Below are 25916 nucleotides of genomic sequence, written 5' to 3' on the forward strand. Positions count from 1 at the left end.
CAGTTTTCATTGGCCCTCGGTGTTCCGTACGACTCTTAGAACTCCGTTCCGCTCTTCTTATATACTCCAGTCCCTCCTCCTCTCTTTACCCGTTCCCTGCTCCCTCGTCGCCCCTTGCTCTTCAGCCAGGCTCATTCATTACTACTCTTCTTATTTTCGGCAGTGGAGAACCCACTACTACCATCTGCGTCCGTTGGTCCGCCTCGTCTGGCTATCCCTTCCTTTCTTTCCGGATAACCAGAAGGTTTCCTCTTCGAATGCTGCTCACTTTTCACTCGACGTACAAACTCCTTCCCTTCTTTACTCTTTCAACTATTCCCTCCGTTTTCGCTGTTACCCACTGGGCCCCTTCTTACGTACTTTCTCCTCCTTCGCGCAGTCTAATTTCTTCCAGATCTTCCGCTCGTCGCCGCATTTCTTCTCCTCTTTCTTCTCCTCCTTTGCTTCCTTCTTCTTCTTCTTCTTCTTCTTCTTCTTCTTCTTCTTCTTCTTCTTCCGCTCCCCACGACGCGGCTACAGCATCTGTTTTTGCTTCTGCTGCTCCGTCTCCACTCTCTCTCTCTCTCTCTCTCGCTGTCTCTCCTCGTCTTCGATCCATACGATTCGGTTCATCCTCCGTTGGAATCCTCCACCGACAGCCGCCCAATCTCCATTAGTATAATTGCCAGAGAACTACCCGCATCTTTCGGATGCGGGCTACGAACGGTTTTCGAGGATATTTCCGCCTCCGTTACTTCCAACCGGAGCTACTTATTTAGATGCCACGATCTCGAGCGACCTCGAACGATCTCGCATTTATTTACAGCTGTATTCTTTTCTCCCCTTCCTCCAGGACCTCTCTTTCTTTCTCTTGCCTATTTCCTCTTTCACCTTCTCCGCCTACTACCATTATTTCCCTTTGGCGCGGAAAAACCTTCGAGAAACGTCGTCCCTCGTTCGTGGATACGATTTAAGCCGTCGACGTGTTTCGATTTTACGGTCTAAAGGCCACCGAGAAGTTTATTTAAGCGGGGTGCATACTCGAAAGTAAGTATAGTTAACTTCGGCGAATCACCGGCGAATGGAAACGAGACGGAGAAAAGAGATTTCGACGCGTGCCGCGGTTTTTCGGCCGCGGAGAAAAATTTGATCCGTCGGGTGAACGATCTTCGCGAGGATAAGCGCGAGCTTGTCCGATGCCGCTGAAAAGAAAATCAGTGGACGGAAAGAAGGGGGCGAACGGGATGAAAGGGCGAGCAAGGTGGACGGCGTGGAGACGGCGAGGGTTTTCGATGGTGGAGAAGCACGAGCTGCAGAGGCCAGTCGGCTGCAACTACGAGTACGGACAGAACTTTCGCGATATTCCCTCGGCCTGTTAGCCCTGCTATTCGATAAAAGTTGCAGGAATTTATCGCATGGCCATTTTCAACGGTATCGTAGAAAGCCACGGCTTCGGCCATTGTGCAACCACCGTGTACAGCATTCAGTACCGAGGACTGCGACCCAACTACCACTCCCGTGAATGCCCATTCAAGTCGTCAACTCGTCTGTGTTTTCCTACGTCCTACCAGTCAACGTGTCCATTGCCCGCGTGTCCGTCTACGTTTCCTTTCCAGCGAGCAAAACGCCTCGCGGTATCGCCCTTTACTCCTCGCTATCGAGAATCGGCTTCTTCTGCCGCGTTTCACCCGTTACGCGCGCTCCACGCTCGCCGCTCCATCCGCTCTCTTTTCCTCTTGCTCCTCTTACACCCAGAGAGGCTGGGCAGGAGAGAGGGAGAAGGAGAGAAAAGAAGGGCAAACTTTCTCCCTTCGCTCGGCACGAGGGAAGCGAAGAGCGTAAAAGGATGGTTGAAAGACGACGCGAAAAGGAAGAAAGAAAAGGTGTGGGGGAGAAGAGCCAATTAGAGGTCATAGACTTCTCCAATTAACGTCGCGAGAAGCGACCGTCCAAACACGGATTCCCCTCTGTTTCTCTCTTACCACGTTACCCGTTCCTCGCTTCCTTTTGGATTATAATTAGCCAATTTATAGCGACTGAGATTTTACGCAAATCTCGTAGGTTCGAGCGACATGGCGGAGCAATGGAACGAGGAGAACCGGGGAAAATAAGGATACGAAGACGAGAGGTAACGGTGATGGCGAATTCGAAGAATCGTTTCGCGTAAACGTTCGTTGAGTAGCGTTTTACACTCTCGATTCGACGACTGATCGATCGAGTCACGAATCGTCCCACCGAGATGAATATTAACCGATCACGCCGGTACTCTTCCCTCGGGCCGTTGCAGCTGGTTCTCGTCTGGATTTCCATGGTGTCCATCGAGTGACGGAGAATCGTCGAGCGGTGGAAAACGATGGTGTAAAAACGAGCGCGAAACGGGGGTCGAAGGAGATGGGATTCCTGTTCGATTCGATGACGAGAAGGAAACGCGGTTGACGGGAAGGGTGGCGAAACTGCAAGCGTCACGGGTCGACGGTTAACGGGACCGAAGAGGAGTTATTTTTTGTCTGGAAAATCCATGCCTCGAGCAGCAGGGAGGCGAGAAGAGGTACGAAAGTTTTCGAGAGAAAGGAGAGAAAGAGAGCGAGAGAAAGGGGAGGGGGAGGGTGGAGAAACGAGAAGCACTTTGGCATTATATTCTCGGTTATATTCGAGACTAATCTTTTCCTCTTCGTCTTAACCCTACTTTCCATCTTTTCGATTTTGTCGAGGCTCTTCAACCGCCCCGATGTGCTGCCGAGTTTTTTCGGGTCAAGCGCATTTGCTCGGGCCGCATTACATTTCCAAGTGGCAATATCTTTGTATCGATCTCTCTCTCGCAGTCTCCCCTTTTCATATTCGTGGTTTCTTTGCATACGTAAAAGTGTATCCACACGCTCGTGGAAAAATGCTCCTCGTACGTACGGTGGCAAGAATAGCAGGGTCGGGGAAGAAGGGAAAGTAGAGAGAGAGATGTTGGAAAAAAGTCGTATCGCCGCGGATACGTAGTCCGAGGAGGCTCGACCCTGATCGATATATATCGAGGAGATTGGAAAAGTAGGCAAGAGGAGCGTGACCGGTTCGATAAAAGAGGGTGACCAGTCGGGGAGGGGAAGGAAAAGGCGAAGAAGCTGCTCGTCTAGCGGACGGTTGTAAACGATCATGCAAATAAGAGGCGAAACGTGTTCAACGACGATTTTGTCGTGGATTCCTGGAATAGGACGAAAACCCGTGTCGGGCAACGACTATTTATTACTCTCCTCTCGCCGGGAATTCGGTCCACTCTTGCCGCTGCATATAAACATGAAGAAAGGCCGATGCTAGGCGCGCGCGTATGCACCGCAACTGACGCCGCTCTAAGCATTCCCTGGATTTCCGTAGCAATCCGGGATCTTGAGCCGCCTACATCGGATTCGCAGGGTGAATAAAACGCTCGACACCGCGCCATGCCGCATCGCGCATTTCGAATAATTCCCCGGGACGCTCCTCTCTTCTCTCCTCTCTTCTCTCCTCTCTTCTCTCCTCTCTCGTCGCAGCGGTCGTTCGATCATCGATGTATCTCGAACGCTTCGAAAGATTCCCGTCCCGGATCGCTTCTGCCAATAGATGGCATTCGGGATACGCGACGCGAGAACGAGGTCGTAAAAATTCAATGGACCTTCCTAGCCGGCCGATTTCGAGCAGTCTCTTTGGATCGACTTTGATTTTCCGCTGATAACCGAGACGAGCGAACTGGCCAATAGCCGCTCGTGAACCGGTGTGTCGCTTCGAAACGATAACTAATACGGCTGAGCCAGCATCCGAGGCAAGCGGACGAACGGCTAGCCTCGGACGGTATACTTTGATAGCTCGCCGAGGCTTCTATCGGTCATATTAAGCAGCCTCTGACCACCGCCATCCGAGCCACCCTCTCTCGTAGCTCGACCCTGTCGAGATCGAGCTCATCCTTTAGGCGGACGACTTATATTCGCGGCCAGCCGGTGCCACGGACCCACCCTTAAATCTTCGACCTTCCCCAACAGGCCGACGGGAGCACGCCTCCTGTTCCACGCCATCCCGCCGTTCCATCCACACACGGGCGCTAGATATTCCAGCACCGTTTCCAGAAAGCTTTCGTTCCACGACCCTTACGATGGATAGGTAAAGCTTCCTCGTTCGTACTAGTCGCTGTGGCGTTGTCGTCGTCGTCGTCGTCGTCGTCGTCGTCGTCGTCGTCGTTATCGCGCCGAGTTTCCACGGTGTTACAACTTTAGCGGGCGCGACGTTTACGCGTTCCAAAGATCGTGCTCGTTATCCTGTCTCGAATTTGTTCGTACGAGTAGAAACCGGGTCGCGCGTATGATCTTCGTATCGACGGTTTCCTCGGACAATTTCGAGGAAACGAGAGAGAAAGAAAAGGGGAAGGAGGGATGGTCGTTAGAGCGTGGAATTAAAGCTGGCTCTTGGAGGAGTAACGCGGCGCAAGTCTGAGAACCGTAACGAGCCACTTCAGTCTCGCCGACCAAGCTTCTCGCTGAAAGCTTATCGGAAGGAACTCGGAGAAACGGGTTTCGTATTTTTCGAATATCACCGCGCACGGATTCTCGAAATATCCGGTAAATTTCTTTTTTTTTAAATTTTTTGTTGTCGCCGCGTTTCAAGCGCTCCACGCAGAGATCGCGCATTCCGTTTCATCTCCCGAGCGTTCCGTTTCCGTGGCCCGTCCTTTGGCCTCCATCACCTCCGCTTCCATCACTTCCTCCTCCTTTCCCACCCCGGTGTTCTCGTTTTCCACGGCACACGGTTTTCCCTCTTTCATCGTTCGACCATTATTCTAATGAAAATATGATGAGCGTCATTTCACTGACTGATAGCCGTTATTACCGCGTAACGTCCGCCGGCTGTGCAGCCGTTTCCGACGCAGCGCTCTACCTTTGATTTAAATTGCGAACGTTTTCCGTGGCCGCCATATCTGCCAGAGTTTTCCTCTGTCCCCCATCCCATCCCATCCCACACCCCCCCTTTCATTTCCTGCGATTTTCAGTCGTCGGAGCGTAATCACGTTTGCACAGCTACGTGTATCCGCCAGCACTTAGGATTTACCTCGATGTTCCGAGAAACGGAACGCAACGTCACGAATAAAGGGCGGAGAAAAAGGTTCGGCGGGGGGGGAAAGGGAACAACGAAAACACCGAAAATCACCAGTCTCGCTTTTTATCTTGCTAACAAGCCAGCGAATTTCGTTGCATCCGGTCGGTTCGGCAGTCTCGAATTTCTGGCACGTTTGTCTCTCGAAGCCACGTCGAACGGTGCGCATTCTCCACCCATCTTCCTTTCCTATATACGCTTTCTCTCCTTTTCCTTCCTTCCTTCCTTCCTTCCTTCCTTCCTTCCTCCCTTCCTTCCGCCTCGTACCTCGCTTCTTCGCATCGAGATACATTTTTTCCGCGTGATTACGACTAGCAGAGGCGCGAAACCTGGCAGAAAGAGATAGAGCCGAGCCACGGTTTTCGAAAAGTTTTCCTTTTTTTTCAACGCGTGCTCGTAACTCGAAAAGGTCGAGTGAACAATTCTATATTCTTCGACGAGTCTCCAGGGAGGGAAAAAGCTTTCCGTCTGGCATCTCGTAAAGGAGTAAGGTCAACGCGAGAAGGGGAGGGACGACCGTTTCCATTTGTAGAAACTGTCCCTCTACTTAACGCGATATATCTCTTTGTTCGAACGTATATCGGTGCTGATCAGGATTACGTCGCCGGTCACCGACTTGCATTCTTCGAGCGTGACTCTCTCCGCCCGTTTACGGCGTTGAAAATTATTTGTCCATCGTTATTCGTAAGCACGACGATGATTCGCGGTAGATCGCGCCGTTAACTTGGATTCGCTTTGAGAGACTAGCGGAAAGAACGGGCACGAGCGTTTGTAATTAATAAGTAATAATTAGTACGCGGCATCGTTGTACGCGAGGGTGTAGAGTCTGGTTTATCTGTCGGAAGAGGGGAAAACAAGTTCCTTAACGAGTGATCCACGAAGGTGATTCGACGACGGGGGAAAAGCTCGGGTGTTCGGTTGCTCGTAATTGTACGGGAGAAGAAACAATTTCGACCCTTAGCTTGTGGCTTGGACGGGAGACGAAGCCGAGACGCGGATAGAGAAAGAAATTGCCCGATCGGTACTTCCGTAGGGGGTGGAAGGGTGGCGATTGGAAGGGAAGGATAAGGAGAGGCAGATGAAAGCGCGAAAAGAGACGACGGTGTGCCCGATGGAGAAAGGAACGGAACGATCTCTATTTTGACGAATCTCTCGACTCGTCTCTAAAGGAATTAGTATTCGTTCTTTTCGGTCCGCGTGATTCAATCTACGAGGTAAATCGAGTTGGCGAGCATGACGAAACACGCGCCCGACGAATTAGTCCCGCTCGAATTTCGCTCTTCTTTTTCCCTCGTCTGCCGCAATCTCGCAGCGCTCTCGCGCTTTTCCTCCTATTCGGGGTTTCCCTCTTCCTTCCGGTCGTCCTTTTTAATGGAATTGTCTCGAGCTCGTTCGGCCCGCGCGACCCTCGATGCTTTTAAATCGCTTATTATCGTTGGTGTTTTACAGATCGAGAGAGACCGCGCGCGCGCGCGCGTGAGCCAAAGTTTGGACACGGAGACCTAGAACGCGTTCGCGTCGCATCGTTGGTTCGCCGTAAATTCGATTATTTACTCGTGACGATTTCAGTCGCGGCTAAACGCAGCTCGCCCGATACTTTTCACCGATTGGAACGTTTTCCCTGAATTCCGCTGATTCCCGTGCCCGACCGCGAGATACCCCGGTATAACCGATCGGCAAACGTTCCGCGAAAAAGTCCATCTGTACACGGAGAACGGGCCGATTTAATTAATTTCGAAATCACCGTGCTGCCCCGTCGCTCTCGACATCGCGACATCGATTCGTCTCGGCGTCCGCGCGATTCGATCGGCACGGCACGAAGCGCGGCACGAAGCGCGGCGCGAACCGCGTGGCCCGTTGAATTCGGATTTGTTTGCGTTTCCGACTCTGTATGCGCGCGGGTATTTCGCGAAATATATAACCTCGAAATTAGAAACGGCATTCGACGCGACGGGTCGCGTCTGCAATTCCGAAAAGCTCGATACGCGCGCGCGAGCTCGCCGTCATTAATTTACATCGATGCCGCGAATTATATTCACGGCCGATCGCCGACGGAGGAACCACGGCAAAAATGGACACGCGCGGATTAAACGATACGTCTCGAATCGAGATATCGATTATCGATCGCGCCTAGTTCTCCGCGATGAATTTCCCGATGCCTACGCGACGCCATCGCGGTCACTTTTTCCATCTAGCGCGCGTCGTCCCGAATTTTAGCCCCGTACCCCCCGCTCTTTCTCGTTCGTCCAATCCGCGATGAACGTTCGTGCAAATTTTTCCATCATTTTTCTTCTTCTCTCTTTCCTTTTTCCTTTTTCCTTCGTACTCTTTCAGCGATCGCGAATAACGCGACGATAGGGCGACGAGACGCTTGGAAACGAAAAACTCGGTGACGGGCGGAAAGCGCGTGGCAGCGGATCTCCTCCGTCCGTCGTCTTATCCGTCCTTCTGAACTTAATTCCCGGGAAAACCGGATTTTCCGCTCGATCAAAGTCGCTTTTCACGTACGAGAATGCAGAGTCACCCAGTGCGACACGCGCTTTCTTCCGTCGATCGGTCGTCGATGGAATTTCATATTTATCTCGGTCGGTCGATGACGGTCGTGGTCGCGCGCGCGTATTCGGACGGAGAACGGATGATACGAGGGAATCGCGACCGGGACGAAACGAGAAGCGAGGGAAGCAGAGGAAAACGGAGAGACGTTTGCCTTTGTCTCGAGATTTCCTTTCTTCGGGAGTTGGCGAGACGCGAACCTGTCAGTCTTCGCCGCGAGAGATTAGAACGGCAAGAAGCGCGAGATACGCTTCCGTCTGCCAAGCGATGGATGTCGGAGAGACGAATTGCCTCTTCCGGGAACAAAGTTTACCTTTACCGATTTCTCTTCTCCTTTCTGGCACGCGCTCTTCTTCCTCCCTCTTCCTCGTCCTCCCTTCGCCGTAATTCCCATTAAGTTTTTCCTTTATTTCGATTCGTCGCGCGACTCTCGCGCGGCTTCCTCGGTTCGCGAGGTGGGAAAAGTTGGAGCGATCGGTTTGCGACGGGCGTGGCGACGGTCCGCTTACGTGCTTTTCATAACGAGGAAATAAGCGGAGTAGATGCGCGACTGGGGAGGGCGGAGGGGGAGAAGTGGCGGGAGAGAAAAATGGGAAAAAGGAAGAACGGGGGCGCGGAAGGGAGACAGCCGTTAGAATTCCGCGCAGCGGAGGTTCACGGTTCGAAGGCAGTTTAATCTTCGACTCTCGACGACTTAACCTTGCGTTTAAGGACTCTTTGGAAGGAAAACGACGCGTGGGAAACGACGGGAAACGAATATAGAGCCGTGAGAGGGTGGGTGTGTATGCAGGTACGTACGATCGCGCGATTCGGCGAGGCGAAACGGATCGAGTCGACTCGCGTCGTCGAGTCGAGGAACGAGAAAATTCATCGGCTCGTTTCGTTCGCGGCTTCGTCGTGGAAAAGTATAAAAATCGCGACGTAACGACGCTACCGAGATGGAACGAAAAATGCGGGGAGAAATTCGAAAAAATTCTTCTCGGTCGCGTCGCCGGTCGGAAAGCGAATACCAAAAAGAGGAGATCGATCGACGAATCTGACGAAACGGAGCATGAAATCGTAAAGCCACTCCGCGAAGGTTGCGGAAAATGGTTCTTCGTCGGGGGGAATGGAAGAGGGGCGGGTTAGGGAGTTTGGTTAGTACGTTGAATGGAGAAAATCGCGGCACACGGGCCGAATATCATCGACTTCGATAAGGGACGCGCGCGCGTGCTGTGTGTGGCTCACGGTAGTTTCTGAAAGGCCAGAGGGGTCTCGAAACCGACTCCCCTCCTCCCACGGTTCGGCCAGGTTTCCACAGCTTCCTTTTCATTTCTCCGTCTCTGCCCGCTTTAGCTCGCCACACGATTCGTCTCCGTCCTACGAGCGGTTCGTATATCGACGCGATCCACCTCCACCACCACCACACCACCGCCACACCACCACCGCCGTCGCCATCACCGCGTTCACCCGAGGGGACCAAACAGCCATTGTTAAATGCCGTATTATTCCGCGATAACCCTGAAACGGTTCGACTTGTCCGATCCGAAAGATCCTCCACCGAAAGGTCCTCTTTTCCATCCTTCTTCGCACCTTCTCTCCTTTTCCGCTCACCCGAACGCCTCTTTCCTCCTTTTATCGTTTTCTATTATCGGACCAGCCCGGATCGACGATTTCTCTCGCGTGTGTCGGTTCTGGAGATTCCTCGAGGCGAGGCCGGGCGAGACCGAGCGAGGTCGGACAGGGGGGCAGTAGCAGCAGGATCGCGATACCGCGTGGGTGGTCGTATCGCGTGTCGCGAAAACGCCGTTTATCGAGCTTTCCACGCACGGTCGCGGCCGGTCGCGAACGGTCGTGGAATACGACGAATTCTTTCCACCTAACCGAGAGAAGCTACAGGTTGCCTCGAATCGAACGAGACGCGTCGACGCCAGAAACTCGGTTGTCGTCCCTGTCGTCGCTACCATCGTCGCTGTTACTACTAACACCACTACCGCCCGCCGCCTCTGCCGCCTCCGCCGCCTCCGCCACCGGCAGCGCTGTTCGTTTTATCACCGCGCGAACCTCGCTCCCTTTCCACGGATCGGAAGAAAAAAACGGAAGAGAGACGAAGCGCGGTTTCATCGTCGGCTTTCGCTACGAAATCGCCAAAGGGATAGAGCGCGCGAGGGAGGAGAGGCGAAGAGCGCAGGGGGTCACGGTCCGGGAAACTTCAAACGTCCACGAGAAAGTTTGATTGCTGAAATAGTTGGCGGCGCTCTTATCTCCGCGTCACGGCGACGGCTTACCGCGAAAAAAAGGGAGAGCGATCGTGCGCCCGACCGGGATAGAAGAAAAGACGTACGGCGTTGCCCATGGTCGGCGAAAACTCCCGGCTAATTTATGTGCCAATTAATCGCTAATTAAGGGACCGGTTTTTCGGACGAATTAAATACTCTCCGCCTACGGGGGCGGTCGTCGTAACCCTTCGCTTCGATACCACTCTCGTAGACGGAGTTTTCCCTTCCGCTTCGCGGTGTTCCGCTACGATGGATAACGGTAATAGCGGCGCCAGCTTCTTTATCCGCGGATTATCTTTTAATCGTGGCTTTCTCCATGTGCGCGTATTCATCCCCGTATACGCGTACCTTTGCGAAACGTTCGTCTTCTCCGTTTCGTTCTTCGTTCATCTCTACTTTTTTTCCATCCGTTATCTTCTGCTTCGAGATATCCAATGTCTACTCGGAACGAGCTCCGTCGCGTTATTTCGTGCTTATTCCGCCGACTAGGAGTTTCGACGAAATTAAGCTAGAAATTTCGAAAGACGACCCTCGGTTCGAGTCTCGTTCGTTCGAACGAAAAGGTTATCGGGTTCCTACCGAATCGGGAACCACGGAGAAACGAAGGAATTAACATCGATCGCGAACCCGTTCCAGGGACCCACGTAAAAAGTCTCTGTCTCGTAAAAGTCTCTTTTCCACCGCGTTGAATACCAGCGATATTCGCCATTTTCGAAAAGACAGATACAGAGTGACGGATGTATCACGGGAACAACCGTTAAAATTTTTCGCGATGGCCGATTTCAACGGGTAGACGCGAGCAACGGTTTCGTGCCGTTGGGTCGTTTAAAATGTACGAAATCGAATCGCGAACCGAGAAGAGCGTGGAAGAAGCAACCGGTGGAAGAGAAATAAGGGAAATAAAACGTCCAGCGGGGCAAGGAAAGAACGACAAAAGGAAATTGTTCGTAGCGAAAATCCGGTTGGACGGTTCTTTTACTTCGAACAGAATCAATATTGACCGTTCCGCACCTCCGAGTCGGTTCGTTAGCTGTGCAAAAATTTCTACCCATCGTCGACCGTCGTGGTCGTCGAGGAAATCGTGGGTCGGAACGTTAAACTCTAATTAGGGTATAATAGTGTCTAAAACGTTGCGCGAACTTTCCTCGAACGTGCCGGAATACGAGAATAGAAACGATCGTTTGCAAAATCGCAGTTTCTTCGTCGGAAACGGTATTCCAAGGAGGCGAATGCCGCTCGATTCCTATGAAAATGTCTCAAACGAGAGAGAGAGAGAGAGAGAGAGAGAGAGAAAACGACGTTGTCTGCGACCAGGCCCGTTAATTAATGGCGTCCGATTCGGTTTCGAGTATCGGCGCGACTGGAACTGTTCGGGCTCGACGAGTTTGTGCTCCGACGAGTTTAAGGAATCGAAATAAAGACGAGATCGTTGCAGTGATTTCCAAAGGATTGGTCCAGTGAAGAGTAGCCGAGCGAGTCCGGAGAAGATGAAGGGTAAATCGGTAAACGGGTTTTTCGACGATAAACGTAGAAAGAGAATCCGAAGAGCGTTTCGGCCGTTCGAATCGTTTCCGGTTTCCGCGCGACAGCGTCGCGTAGTCGTCGTCGTCGTCGTCGTCGTCGTCGTCGTCGTCGTCGAGACATCGACGTCTCGCCCGTTGGTTCGTTCACCGAGACTTCCTTGAAAGAATTATTTCGTGGGAATTTCACGAGCGAGAGACACGGCAACAAACTTCTGCCGTAGCTCGGTGCCGGGCGTAACTCGAAGTAGATAGTTCGCCGTGGAAGGCAACGAGAACCGAAGATGCCACTTAGCCCTTGTGCAAATTTAATTTCCACCTGCCGCGGGACTCGAAATTAGGCTAATGCTACGACGGGGACTATATGCCCTTTAGGGGAGACCACCACCGTGCTTCGGCATCCGACAAAACGATGCACCGAGCCGCGTCGCTTTCAGGACGAGAAACTTCCGATGGAAAATTTATTCGAAACGCTCGGGCGAAATTTTCCCGTGTCCCGCTATGACGACCCTCGTTGACGAGACGCGCGAACCTTTCGCGATGTCGACAGACAAACGAGACTTTCGATAACCTAGCGCGTCATTTCCCTCTCGTCGGACAGATCGGCTATCGATTATCCGTCGGTAATCGAAATACCGTAAGTAACTCTCTCTTTCTCTCTCTTTCTCTCTCTCTCTCTACGGCTATCCAATCCGTCCGCGTGCGACCCCTACGCGATAAAGCGTAGGTTCGGTTTCCCTGACGGAATTTTTTTTTCCCTCCATTCCGCTGCGCGACTAGAGAAGCAACGAGTGCCCTCGCGAACGAGAAAATTAGTATTCCAACGAGACCGATAGGACGTTATCCGATCTCGACGGCACTCGGTACGGCAAACCGAGCGAGCATCGACGTTATCTCTACTCCGTTCGAGGGAAACCTTTAGCGTCGACGATATTCTAGCTCTTGTTTTCCGCTGTAAAGTTTTACGATACGACTCGCCGGCACACTAGATTCCCATGGATAATACGCATCGATGAACGGAGATCAAGGGTGATTTCTGGAATGGTGGTCGCGCGATCGCCGAGCACGTGTCGCGCGTTAAGAAGCGGCGGCAAATATACCGCGCGTATCTCGGAATCGCGATTCGCGTAATTCCCACGCACCCCTGCACTCCGCGTCGCGACGCGCCTCGCAGAACCTCGCCACGCCGGCTCGATAATTTCTCCGCTTCGCGAGTGGAAGGAGATAAGGTTAAAAAACGCGGCCGCGTAGGCTTGTACGGACAGACGAAAGAGGTGCGACGCGAGCGAGATAATTACTCGGACTCGGGCAAGTCTGCACCGGGCACAACGATTATCGATCGTTCCGTCTAGACTGCCGTGGTGTAATTTTAACCGCATTTACCGATGTTGCGTTGTTACATTATTGCAACGTTACATGCTTCGAGTAATCGCATTAGCCGAATGCGGCTTTAATACGAGTTCGCGGGCATTTATCGCGGCGATGTGTTCGATAACGAAGCGCCGCGTATGGCCAACCTACTGTCGGATGCCTAAATATCGAAGCGGGCTTGTTACGCGGCTGACTCCATTTACCGAACCAATTGCAGGCAAGAATCGCGGGCTGAGAGAGAGAAGGTGAGAGAGAGAGAGAGAGAGAGAGAGAGAGAGAGAGGAGAGGAGAGGAGAGGAGAGGAGAACGATGGAGCGATCCTGCGGCACCGAGGACCGCGCGTCCTGGCACTCCTGGCGTATTTTTCAGTCGGCCCGAATTAAATACCTCGTTTATCCGGCCGGTGGAGAAAAATTCGTACAACTTTTAAACTCTGCCGTCCGGCCGGTAAGTAGGAGAGTGGGCGCCGGCAACCAAGAGGAAAACAAAAACACACGGCCATGGATCTCTGGCGTAAGCGAGCCGGCGAGAAAACGTGGGAAAAAAGGAAGAGTTCTTGGCGCGGTGCCGTGCGGCTCGGTGATTGATCGTCCGCGACTCCTCGAGGGGAAAAAAGATGCTCGTCGGTTCCCTGCCGGCAGACTCCGTCGCGCCGATGTTGTTTGACGCTTTACAATTAGCGACTGTGCGCGCGCTCGCGCGTGCCTTTGCACGGGTATCCCTTCAACGGTGCAATTTCAATTTATCCCGCGAGCCTAGCGGAATTTTGTACGTGAAAAAGTTCCGCGGTCCTTTAATTAGAGAACTTTCGGCCACTCGACAAGATCGCGCCGCTCAAGTAGAATTTCCACGAAACCCTGCGCTCACGTTACGCCACCCTACGCCACCCTACGCCGCGTAAAAATCGAGCTGCTTCGATGTTCATCTTTTCCGCGTATCTCGAAAACCTGCGTCGCAGAGATAGTGAATTGTGGAAAAATTGGAGCGAAGACAGCGGCAGACAAGGACCGGTTCCCGAGCACGCGATACCGAAGCACTGGAAAAACCTGCATCCGCTGGATCAATTTTCTAACGAATAAAGTGAAATCGTGCGCACGAATTCGAGAGTTTAGGGGTTCGAATATCCGGTGATTAACGATGAGCACTGAATGACACCGAAAGGCAATGGCATTGATACGAAATACTCGGCAATCGATGTTTCGAAAGGGAAAGATGGGAGAAAGAGGCGGAGAGAGAAGAAGAAAAAAGAGAGAGGGAAAAAATTGAAGAGAATCTAGAGCGTGGAAATGGCGCGAACGATGATGCGAACCGAGAAACGGGAAAAGGAGAATGATTGCCGTGAAAGGGAACGAAAGGGGACGAAAGGGGATAGGGAAGGTGGAAAAAGAAAAAGTAAGAACGGAGGAAGGAGAAGCTTCGAGACGGCTTCTCGCAACGGACGGTTCATTTTCCACCTCCTTTTTCTCTTTTCGTAGGAAGAATACGAGAAACTGCGAGCAAAAATATCCGCGAGGCGAAGTTGGAATCGAATTAAAAAGCTGGCCAAGCCAATTAAGGCGTTTCGCGAAAGTTTAAGAGATTCTTCCCGGAAAAGGGTAAGCTTTCCAGGTGCGCGGCAGTCGCTTTTTTTTCTATTACGTCGCCTTCCGCCTGGTCGCCGAACTGGGCGCCATTAAGCTGTTCGCTAGGGCGATCGCGCTGTTGGACCGAACTGCGAAAGGAGAAAGGCTTCGTTTAATTTCAACAGAATTTGGCTCGTTATACAGTCGTGTTGTTCTCGAGGCTCTGAGAATTTCGATCACTCCTTTCCCTGCTCTTCCTTCTTCTTCCCTTCTTTTCTTCACCTTTTTTCTCTTTTTCTCCTTCGAGCTTCGTTATCTGGCCTTGGGAGAACACTCGTCTCCTCCGAGCACGTTCAAAAACTCACGAAACGATTGTTCGCCGGGAACGGGAGGAAAATCTACCACCGCATGGTTGAAAACTCACGGGCGATCGTGTGTCGCGTGTGTCGCGTTAGCCACGGCGGCAGCTGTTTCTGGCAACCTTTCGTTAAATATTAAATTTCGACTACGCCGTTTGCCTCTCGACCGTAACACGCTGATAGTTATCGGACGACGCTGCTATCCAGGCCGGAGGACCGTTCGGAAATTTCTCCGCAGCGGATCGGAGAAACTTGCCCCGTGCTCGCCGCGCGGAATCGCCAATGAAGAGGAAAGCATGCTTGCAAAAGGTTCTACGTACCTTCGTAGACTTTGAGCTGGGCATACGCTGACACGGCATCGCCGACTCCGTTCTCTGCTAGACACTCGAACTGGGTGCTGTCGCGAAGCGGCTTCACGCGTTCGATGCGCAGTAAAGCTCCGTTTTCATAGTTGTGCACCAGGTACCGTGACTGAGATTCTGCGAAATGGTAAGAGAGATCGAGTTGAACGAGGGCGAATAAGGGAAGAAAAAATAAGATAAAAGGGAAGGAACACGGTTGGTCGATGGAAACGAGCCAAGGGGTATGGAAATCGGACGGAAAGGAATTCGTAAGTGGTCGATTTGCGCGCGTTTCGCGCGATCACGACTAACTTTGTTACGCGTCGTTATCTCCGTTTCGCTGGATTAGCGAATTTCGGAGCCGTGAACCAGCTCGAAATCGAGGACAATCGCCCGAGCGGAGGATAAAAGAGACCATTCTCCGTTAACCGGCACGATTTTTCGCGGCGTTGCAAATTTCCAACGGTTAGCTGGTCCCCGCGCAGTCTCTTCTTGAACAGAATTCGGTGCCGATTTCGATTCGTCGGATTCCCGGCGACGCGTAACGCGTGCCGTCAAATTCCATTAACATAGCCCGAGCGCGAACCTCTCGATATCGAATCATACTCGGAAACTTACGTAACCGGAAATCGATCTGCCGAATCGAGCGTGACTAACAAACGCGTACAACCACGCGACTCTAGACTTTCCGCTCGAACGCAAGCGGCCACGAAGACAACCGATAGTAACGTGTACTTTACGTAGTATCGCTGCAAGATTCGGCAATGCAGTCGGAATCGTGGGAAACTCTCGGAGATAACGAAGAGTCCGACGTAGAGTCCGTGTTCGCGCACCAGGCGGCAACAGCCGGTGTTTCCGGCTCGAACGAGCGAGAAATTTAGTTGGAAAAGAAAAGACGAGATCCGACGCGAGGCACCGCGTATCGAAAAAGAACGACACCGACGAAACGACGGGAACGGGAACGGAAACGGAAACGGAAGCGAACACGGAAACGGAAACGAAAATGAAAAGGAAAACGAAACGAAACGAAAACGAAAACGAAAACGAAAAAGAAAAGGAAAAGTAGTGGCGAAGGGAAGTAGATTCGGAGAGAAAAACGAGGAAGAGATGGAAGAAGAGGAGCGGCGCAGAGACTCGGTATTGTCGATACGATTTCCATCCCCGTCGTCCAGAGGTTGGTTGACCGAGAAAAAGCGACGCGAACGATCGAGAAGAAACCGGCTGCTCGTGCAAAGTTTGGAAGGCGAGCAGACGGTAGAACGAAAGGGTGAAAAGCGAAAACTTACGAGAAACTCTCTTTCCCAACTTCCTCCAGTAGATCTGGGGTGGTGGTACTCCCTTCGCCGTGCAGTAGAAACTCGCTATTCCGCCTGCCTTCACCTGCTGCGATTGTGGCTTCACCACGACCGTCGGTGGACCTGCGAGCACAAGATCAAGGGAAGCCTTTGATTAGAGTCGAGTAGTCCCTTCGGGCCGTTTCGATGCCCACCGTTGCTCTCCGAGTTTGCGAGCCGGAGAGGAAAGGAGAGACAGACACAGAGACAGACACAGGCTCCTCGGTACCGGGAAAAGTCTCTGAAAGAATTTGCTAGTCGCCGGTAAGACTAAGCGAATTATGAAAGGCAAAGATGGTACGTATTTTCGTCCGATCGAAGGAAAAGAGAGGATCGGATCGAATCGGATCGCGTTTACGATCGCGAAATTGCGTTGGCTCGCGCTGGAACAAACTTTTCGTTCAAACATGATACCCGACAAAGGACATGCCGGCAAAAATGAGGGGGAAAAACGAAAAAAAAAAAGAAAAACGAAATAGAGAAAGGGAGAGAGAAAGAGATAACAAAAAAATGGAAAAGCGTTATCCCAGGCATTCGTAGATTCGATAGGATGAAAACTCGTGTAAACTCGATAAACGAAATCTGCTATCGCAAGAAATCGAGCGGACAAATAGCGCGAACGCGCGGCGTGTCGTCCGGAAACGCGCGGATCGGAATTAGCGGATTTCCCGTGAACGAACATTTCGATCTGACTCGACACGCGTTTACCCAGCAATAAAAAGATGGTCGTCCTTCCAAGATGGATGGATACGAGGCGTTCCTTTGTCTGTCCCTAGTAGTTTCCGTTGGTCCAGCCCAGGGTGCAGTAATACCGACCCGCTGGAAACGGAAGGACCAGACCAAGAGGTATGCTATCTGGAGCGAGACTACCGGCCAAGTATTAAATTGGTCTCGAAACTTTGCGATCGCACGGACCGTTTATGGCCACTCTTCCATGGATCGCCGAATCCAACGAAAACGTTCCGACTTTTTCCATCTTCCGATTGCTCCTGAATCTCTCCGGTCGAAAACGAATAGCGTCGTCGCGGAAAATCGGAGCGCTCAAAATCGGCAAGACGAAATCGTCCATCTTGGAAACGAGGTCGTTGCTTGTTTCTCGTAATCGCCCGGCGGGGATGCGTTTAAGGTAGGTGTTTTCCATCGCTAACGGGACGCGACACACTCGAAAGAACATTGGTCGAAACGCGGTGAACGGGCGCAACAACGCGGTTTAACCTCGGTGATCTGACGAAAACCGATGCTTTCGGCATGGCGAAGCCGTTGACACGTACAGTCTGTCGTTTGATTCACGATCGATCGTCGGTGACCTCGTAACCCGTCGACGTATCTGCGGCTGAATCGGATCCGATCGGATAGGATAGGATCGAATCGAATCGAATCGAATCGAATCGGATCGGATCGGATCAGATCGGACCGGATCGAATCGAGTCGAGTCGAGTCCAATCGGATCGAAATGCGACGAGTTTCGGGCACGAGGGGGAAAAAATTGTCGCGGCGCGAACGCAAAATGAAAGATTATCGCGAAAAGAGGAAACGATGTCGAAAGGGCATAGCAGAGTGTCGGACAGAGAAGGAAGAATTGGTGATGGGACGAAAATTCGCGCAGCGACGAACGAGAACGCGAACGCGTTAATCTATCGGCTGTGCAATGAAAACTGCGATGAAGGGGTATATGTGCGATGCAATTTAAGGTAAATATTATTCCATCGGCGAACCGTCGATAATTTTTGATCGAATCGCTCGTTCGAGATTATTGCCATCCGGTCGGGTCGCATTGTGGCCGGGCACGTGACGATTATCATAACGAAATAGTTGGAAGCTGGTGCATTAATCGAACGCGGTGCCGGCATTCGCGTGGTTCGATGGATTTTTAAACATTCTGAATGTTCTTGACCATCATTTTCGATGAATTTTGGCGAAATTTTACAAAATTCCCGTGAAACGTTTGAAAGCTCTATGAAAAGTCAAATGAAAACCGTATGAACAGCGATTGAAAATCCCGTGAAAGTCACCGCGATCGCGAGCGCGTGTGTGACATAATTTCAAAAGATCATGGATGACGCAACGCGGACTGAAAATCATTTTAAAGGATAAAATGATCGAGCTAGTTGGAAGGCTTCCCGTAGATCGTATGGCACTTTTTGACCAAAATTCACCTATGACGCTAGATATAGATATACTTATTTAGAACGGGCTGCGGAGCGCATCAAAAGCACCTGCCGCGCCACTGCTGCCCAATGATAATTTATGATCGACTATGAAAGAGCTACACGATAAACAGCCGCGAACTGGAATCCCGCCTCTAAATTCCGACCCGCTGGTCTTTCTTTCGGCCAACACCGTTAGATATATAGCGGAGATTAAGTCTCGTCGAATATCGGAAGAATCGAGTGGACGCGATTTCAATGGATGGAGAACCGCGGCGAGCGCGCCCGGCCACCAAGAACGGCCTCTTCTTTTCCCTCTTCTAGTCGCTCGACTACTACTACTACTACTACTACTACTACTTGGCGAGCAATTGAATCCAACTGGGAAACGCGTAGTTTACAAATTACAGCGCGGTGCTGAATCGCGTTTCGTTCGAGGGATCGACGGTGAACGCGTTCGTTAAAGCCCGAGCTACATTACGGACAACGAGACCTCGACGAGTGAAACAAGTTTTCGACTTTTCGCCATCAAAAGCGATCGTTCGCTCGTTTTCATTAAATCCCGGGGAGAGAGAGTTGGCGAGAGGGAAGAGTTCGGAAACGCGGTCGAAAAGAGGAAAACACGGGAATTCGGCGAGCCACAGAGGGGTGGTGGTCGTTGGCGGATCGCCGTAGAAAGGAACGCGGCGAGGTTCGGTAATTGCGTTTCGGTAATTCTCAGCCGAGCGACACGGAAGAAATTACGCGGCGTGCTTCGAAGTTGCGTCGTTGATAGCGTTAATATCCCGCCAAGATGGCGTGCGAAGAAACACGTAGACGAATAAGCAGCTGCGAAGCTGCCTTTCCGAGCGTTTGGGAAAAAATTCGGCCACGTGCCGAAACGCGACCTTTCCGCTCGCGTTTTTCCATTCTCCGGGGCTGGAGAGAAAAAACGGGAGAAACCGATCTTCTTCTCTCCGGACGAAGAATCGCGTGCAAAGATTAAACGTCGGTGAAAATTAGATCGTGAAACGCGAGGCACGCGAAACGAATGGCGGTCGACTTTCCAACGGATAGCGAGAGCCACCCGTTCGTTCTCCCGGGGGAAAATAGCAAAGGACCTGAAGGAACGTGCTCGCTCGGTGCCCTCGCGAATTCGTTAGTCACGGCCGAATGCGTCGCGAGCGAGAATCGAGCGAACGCGTTTCCCATAGACGGAAATCAGGATTAAGATCGGGCGGTTATTTCTGCCGAAAGTTCGTAATAACGAAGAATCGCGCGCACGGCGATCGTGCCCGGTGTAAAAACGGTCCAAGCCGTATCTCATACTTAAAGTTTATACCGGTTTGGCAGGATCTCGGTACGGAGGAACGCGGGACGAAGCGAAGCGGGGCAAGGCGAAACCGAAGAAAAAGTTTCGCCCGCGGCGCGCGCTCGCCTCTATTACGCTTTATAGCCTGCCGCGACGTAATTGAAAAAGTAGCCGATAACGGAGCAATCTGCATGAGATTTGAATAAAATTACGCGTTACCTACTGCCGAACGTATTACGGAATCGATCGCGGCATCCCTTTTCGTGGCATCGAGTTTCGTCGTCACAGTACGGAGATTTTCCACGCGCGCGCACGTGCCTCGCTGCTGCTATCGATTAATAACGGAAAATGTGAAACGATTTGTAAACAGAGCAACATCCGAGATCGTACGATAGGACGGTTCTGCCAACGGACCAATCGACCGAGTAGGAATCGGAACAAGACCGAGATGGAAAGCGCGTGGAAACGGTGGATATCTGCGACTTGGTTTCGTCGTATCTCGAGGGTGGATGTAGCAGGTGCAGCGAGAGCCAGGCGAGGTATGTGTGTTGTACGCGATGCAAGAGACTCTGCTGTTCGCTGCATCGTCGCGCTGCCGGTGCCATTTTGCTCGGGCATCGATTGTAAACACGGTAGTTTATACACGAACGATGGTGGATTCTCATCGACGAACGATGACGTTCACCGGCAGGAGGAAAGGAACGGCGAGAGGAGCGACGAGAGGAGAGACGAGAGGATGGAAAATCCGATGGTGGCTGTGGTCGCAGCGGTGGCGGCGGTACCGGCGACGTCGGGGGCGCGGCTGCATCCGCGTCGAGTATGCATTACGCGAGCGCAGGTTTATCGCAAATAATTACGCGAACCTTATTCGCATTTTAGCGTATCGAAATCCGAGGTCGGTGTCGGACAGACCATGCGTTCCGCGCGATCGAGACCTCTCGGTCGGGGCAAGCCAAATATTAATTTAAATAGGTTTTCAACCCCTCTCTATCCACAGGACGGTGTTCGCGTATCAACGAGGGAGCAGCAGCAGCAGCGGCAGCAGCAGCAGCAGAGGCGGCGGCAGCAGTCCGGTTTCGGTTTCCGGAAAGCTTCTCCGCGTTTTCTACTTCGCGTTTGTACGAGCACAATGCGCCAACAATGGAGGATAGAATCTCGCGTGGATTAAATAATAAAAATTTTCCGCTATTCTCCGGCGAACCGTGAAATTGAATTTATATGCCGGTGCACCGTCATTGGCGTTTAAGTATTATTGCTCGCTGGGCCGCGTACCGTTACGTACGCGTTCTCGATCTTTTCGAACGTAATACGTTTCGCGCAACGCCTCTATAATTTCTGCTCGGTCGAAATCAACGTCGCGAGGCGCCCACCGATACGGTCGCAAATATAACCTGTTATCCCACCGACAAAACCGAGAAAATCAATGCTGCGAACGAGTGAATATATTTCGCGATAATGCCCCGTTAATTTTATCCCGTAAAGAAGAAAGTGTCGTACTCGCGATATTTTTCTACTCGAATCGAGTAAAGCTCGGAATAGTTGACCCCGTCCCTTTTTTCATTTTCAACATATAGGTCAACGTCAGACGGATGCCACTTTAAAGCTGTTCTGCTATTCCAAAGCGCGTTATCTATTCGTGTCTCGACGGAACGGAACGATTTTCCGAAAATAACTGGTCCCGTTCATAATTGTTACGTGGTACTACAAGTAATACGAGGTACAGCACGCGGATCGACGAGGAGAAAAACATCGTTCGCGCGAAATTCGAGCGTTAGGTACGATCTGATTGGTTGGATGGTTGGTCGGTTGGCTGGCAGTTTGGCTCATCGTCGGACGCGGTCGAATATGAAATTTGAAGATTTCAATTCGGGATCGCGCGGCTCTCGCGAAACTCGCAGTCGCGTTTTTAATCGAATTCCGGGATTTTTAACGCGAACGATGGATAGAGGTGTGAATGGGAACCGCGACGTCGCGGTGGAAAAATTGCAATTTATTCCTTTGGAATTAAAGCGCCCATTACTCGGTAACTTGGTCTCGCCGTCGTTCGCCGCCCTCCGCGTCGGCGTTCGCCGTGTCTGACCCTTACGATTCCTATTCTACTGTTCTCTCCGCGAGCTCCCGACCACCACACCGCTGTACCGGCACAAACGCGTCTCCACGCCCCATTCACCTCGCGCCGCGAGTCGTTGCTCTCTCTTCTTTCGCGATAAAGTTACGGCCGTGAAAAGAGCGACCGGCGTCTCTCAGGGCAGTCGCGATTTGTCGCTCGCGGATTATCCGTTCCTCGCGTTTCTTTAACGAGATAAGTAACGCAAAACCGGCGAGCGCCGAGAACAAAGGAACGAAAAAACAATTCGCCCGCGGACGGCGCGTGTACGACGCCGGAAAGGAGAACTCGTTACCCCTCTTCTAATTTCTCCGCGAGTTCTTTCTCGGCTTTTATTCTCGCGATTCGCGCGATTTCACCGACGCGCTCGCCTATCGTACGGTTGAAACCTCGTTAATCTCCGCGAGTCGCGGCGATCTCGATATCACCCCCCTATCTTTGCGCGACAATCGTGTCTTCTTCGTCGAAAGCGTATAGCATAGAACATACGCGCGAGGATGCACGCCACGTTGGCCGGTAACCGCATCGATGCGACCGCACCTGTACCCGAACTTGGATGCAGCCGGAGGCAAACGTGCCCGGTACGCAAACACGTGGCACACACGCGTGTTTACGCCTACGTATTTGTATGCGCTTATGCGAGGGGCCAAAAGGAGCGGCGCCGCGTATAGGATGCATCGTATGGAAATGCACGAGGCTAGACTTCGATACGTATGCAAAGCGATTGCGTTTAACCAACTTCTCGCCGAGAATTTCCATTAGTCTAGAAAGTCCAAGCGGATCAGGGACAATGACGAGGATACGCGCCGGTTTTCGGTGAACCGAGCGGTATGGCTGACTGCTGTTTCGACGAGGATCGGGAGCCGTCGAACGATTTCGAATCAACGCGTCTGGTAGGGCGGATAATTCAATTTGAATATGTATGCGTGCCGGTGGCAGCCTCGAAAATCCGTGAGATGCAATGTTCTCCGTTGTTTCGGCAATGATTCACGCGCGTTCGCATGCCATCTTTCGCAACACGCCCAAACACCTCGCGAATAACGCTCCTCTCTCTCTCTCTCTCTCTCTCTCCCTCTTTCTCTCGCTCTTCGAGTAACATGCCTCGCTCTCTCGAATTTGCATCGGTCGAGCAAACTCGCGAGCCTTTCTTTACGAGCGACTCGATACCGGTGTGTGGTCGGGGTCACGAGGCGGAGTCCAAGTCACGGGGTTCGGGTCTATCTCCGGCACTTAAGAGGGTCTCCACGGGTCTATAACGGTGGGCGCAACGCGACCAGAAACGCTGTAGGGCCTGCACTAAATTTATGCAAATGCATGCCAGCAATATTCTAAATAAGTAGCTTCACCCTTGGCCCCCTACATCTCGTCTCGCACCCGACCCGACCCGCCCCGCCCCGCCTGACGTCTCGGAGATATCGCCGAGTTCTAGAGCCACCCGTAAATTTCGCCAAGCGTACGCGACCGACTAATCATCGAAGAACCCGACCGCGGGGGTGTAGACGAGGTGGCTCTCGGTCCCGCGTCCTCTCACCCTCTCCCTCTGTCTCTTCGACTCTCTCCGTGTAGACGGAACGAGGACGCGGATCGTATTTTCCGCGGCAACGGTCCAAAAGAATCCACGGAAACCACGAAGCCGCGAAACCACGAAACGGTGGGACGCCGACTGGCGCGACTAAGTAAATTCCGAACGAAAGGAGAACCTCTTGGTTGCTCGATTCGCGTGCCTTTGAAATTTTAATTTCGAGAAACGAAATGGCATTTGAACCGCGGAAGCGCGTACCCGCGGCGGGAGACATATCCGGAGAGCACTTTCGTATCTCGTTTTTAGTCGAGTCGGCTTAGCCCGGTCGAGCGCTACCGGCGCTGTAGCTCGTAACTGGCTTTTAACGCTAATAGTGCTTTCAGACCCATTTAAAGAGCATTTACGAAACGGAGAAGAACGCAAAAGTTTAATACGCGTTCCGTGCCCGCGATCTTTTTTGTCCACCCGCGATACTTGGAAAATGGAAATTAACCCTAGACGTTATCGACCGATCCTAGCCTCCACGTGTGGTGGCCACGAGAAATCCTCGATCGACGAATGCGGTGACGCGGCTCGGTGGTGACGTCGGGTGGCCGGGTCGCGGTATCGAGCAGGGTGGAAAAGTCATAGATGGCGGTTCGCTGGAAAACCACGAGAGCGAGAGAATGGCGGAGAGACGGGAGAACAGTACGAGCACAGAGAGATTAGAAGGCCGGGTAGATACGATGGCGACACGGCATTGACGGTGGTGGCTGAGGCGACGGTGACGGCGACGCTGGCAGGTGACACGCCGGCACCCTAATCAGCACACGACGGCGTTTTAACGCGGTTAATTGCGCTTCAATTAGCCGTCCGTGGCAGCGCGACTTTCTTGCTAGCGGTTCGCGCGCGGAACTTTCGCAATCGTCGGTCGCCGCGGTGCAATTAGCCAGCGAGAGTCGTCCCGTGCATTAAGAAGACCCGTAAAAACCGCGCGAAGATGTACCAGGGAAAATTACGCGGAGATAAAGTGCAAGTTATACCGTCGTTAAAGAGTGACGGACTCGAGGAACGGTGTGGCCGATTCTTAGCTCTCCGCCTACTTCCCCTCGAATATCTTCTCGTTATACAAATTATACGGCGAGACAGTTTTCGTGACCTTAATGCGTTCGTCGCGCGCGGTACTTTCGCGCGGAGAATAACGTCGCGAAGCGAGCCGAATCGATAGGCAGAGGGAGAGAGAGAGAGAGAGAGCAAGGAAAATTTATCGCTCATTCCTCGTTAAGAGGCTCGGTCAGGTTTCGCGAGGTGGGAGAAAGACGGAAACGAGAACGCGACTCGAAAGGAAAAACCTGTCGCTCGAAATTCGATTTCGAGGCACTCTCTCTCTCTTTTTCTCTCTCTCTCTCTCTCTCCTCTCTTCGGCGATATCGATCGGCCGTTCGAAGGACGGTTCGCGAATAAATCACGGAATCAATTCCGATACGTAGTCGGTGCCGCCATAAATAAAATCCGCTAGATATCGTAGATCGGCGGCTGGTACCTGGAAGAGAGGGGGGGAAACAAATGACAGCGCATAAGCGGGCAGAAACATTCGAAAGTTGGTCCGTGCTACGCTCGACACGGGTTGCGCGCGCGGAATTTGAAATTCAAAGCGTGTAGACCTCCCGATAAGAGCCACGGACTCGGTGCAAAAATACACATTAGCGGATTTGAAATTTAGATCGGCGCCGGTCATCCAAGCGAAATTGAGTACCGACCCTCGAAAACAGGCCGATTTACGGCGGTTTGCCGCGACTCTAACGAGGCCCTCGAAACGCAAGGAAACATAGACCGGCGCGCGGCCACGCGAAACAAGCTCCTTCAGACGTCGTCCAGACGTTCTTTTCCTTTTCCCTCTTCCCCCGCCCTTACCCCATTCGCCCATTCCCATTCCCGTTACCGTTCCCATTTCCCTTCCCGCACCCCTCCATCGACCCCTTACTCTTTTCTCCTTTCATTTTTCCGCTCCGTTCCTGCTCTTTTCCTTCTTCCAAACCTTCGATAACCCATTCCCGTTCCCGTTACCGTTCCCATTTCCCTTCCCGCACCCCTCCATCGACCCCATACTCTTTTCTCCTTTCATTTTTCCGCTCCGTTCCTGCTCTTTTCCTTCTTCCAAACCTTCGATAAATTCACCGCGGAGTTACACGGTTTGCGTTTCGTGACTCCTCTCGGCTACGAGGGAAATTTTCCAGCACGCGGAAACTTTTCACGCTGCTCGTACTTACTTGTCATGTATGTGATGTACTGCGAGTCGCTGATGTTTCCTGAAAAAAGCTCGTTCAGTCGAGTCGTGTATCGGTGGTCACGGTGAAACGCTTCGTGGATCTCGAAGCGTTCCGCCCGTTACATACGCGTGGTGGATTCGTACGAGTACTGCGATCATTTCACCGGATTACCGACGCAACGTAAACACGCGAAAACGATATATTGTCCCGACGACGA

At 52.2% G+C, this 25916-nt stretch overlaps 1 protein-coding gene across 5 annotated transcripts in view; it reads right to left on the reverse strand.

The window, feature by feature from the left end:
• The window catches only part of Lar (tyrosine-protein phosphatase Lar), a 165347-nt gene that overhangs the window by 76619 nt on the left and 62812 nt on the right, over positions 1-25916 (reverse strand). For all 5 annotated transcript variants that reach the window (XM_017911761.1, XM_017911759.1, XM_017911758.1 and 2 more), the window contains exons 2-3: positions 16336-16467; positions 15029-15187 (exon numbers count right to left, since the gene is read on the reverse strand). In XM_017911761.1, coding sequence (XP_017767250.1) covers positions 15029-15187; positions 16336-16467 — 291 coding nt within the window. The remainder of the gene's footprint in view (positions 1-15028; positions 15188-16335; positions 16468-25916) is intronic.

This window comes from Eufriesea mexicana, unplaced genomic scaffold, assembly GCF_001483705.2.
Source record: "Eufriesea mexicana isolate 0111107269 unplaced genomic scaffold, ASM148370v2 scaffold305, whole genome shotgun sequence".
Taxonomy (NCBI): domain Eukaryota; kingdom Metazoa; phylum Arthropoda; class Insecta; order Hymenoptera; family Apidae; genus Eufriesea; species Eufriesea mexicana.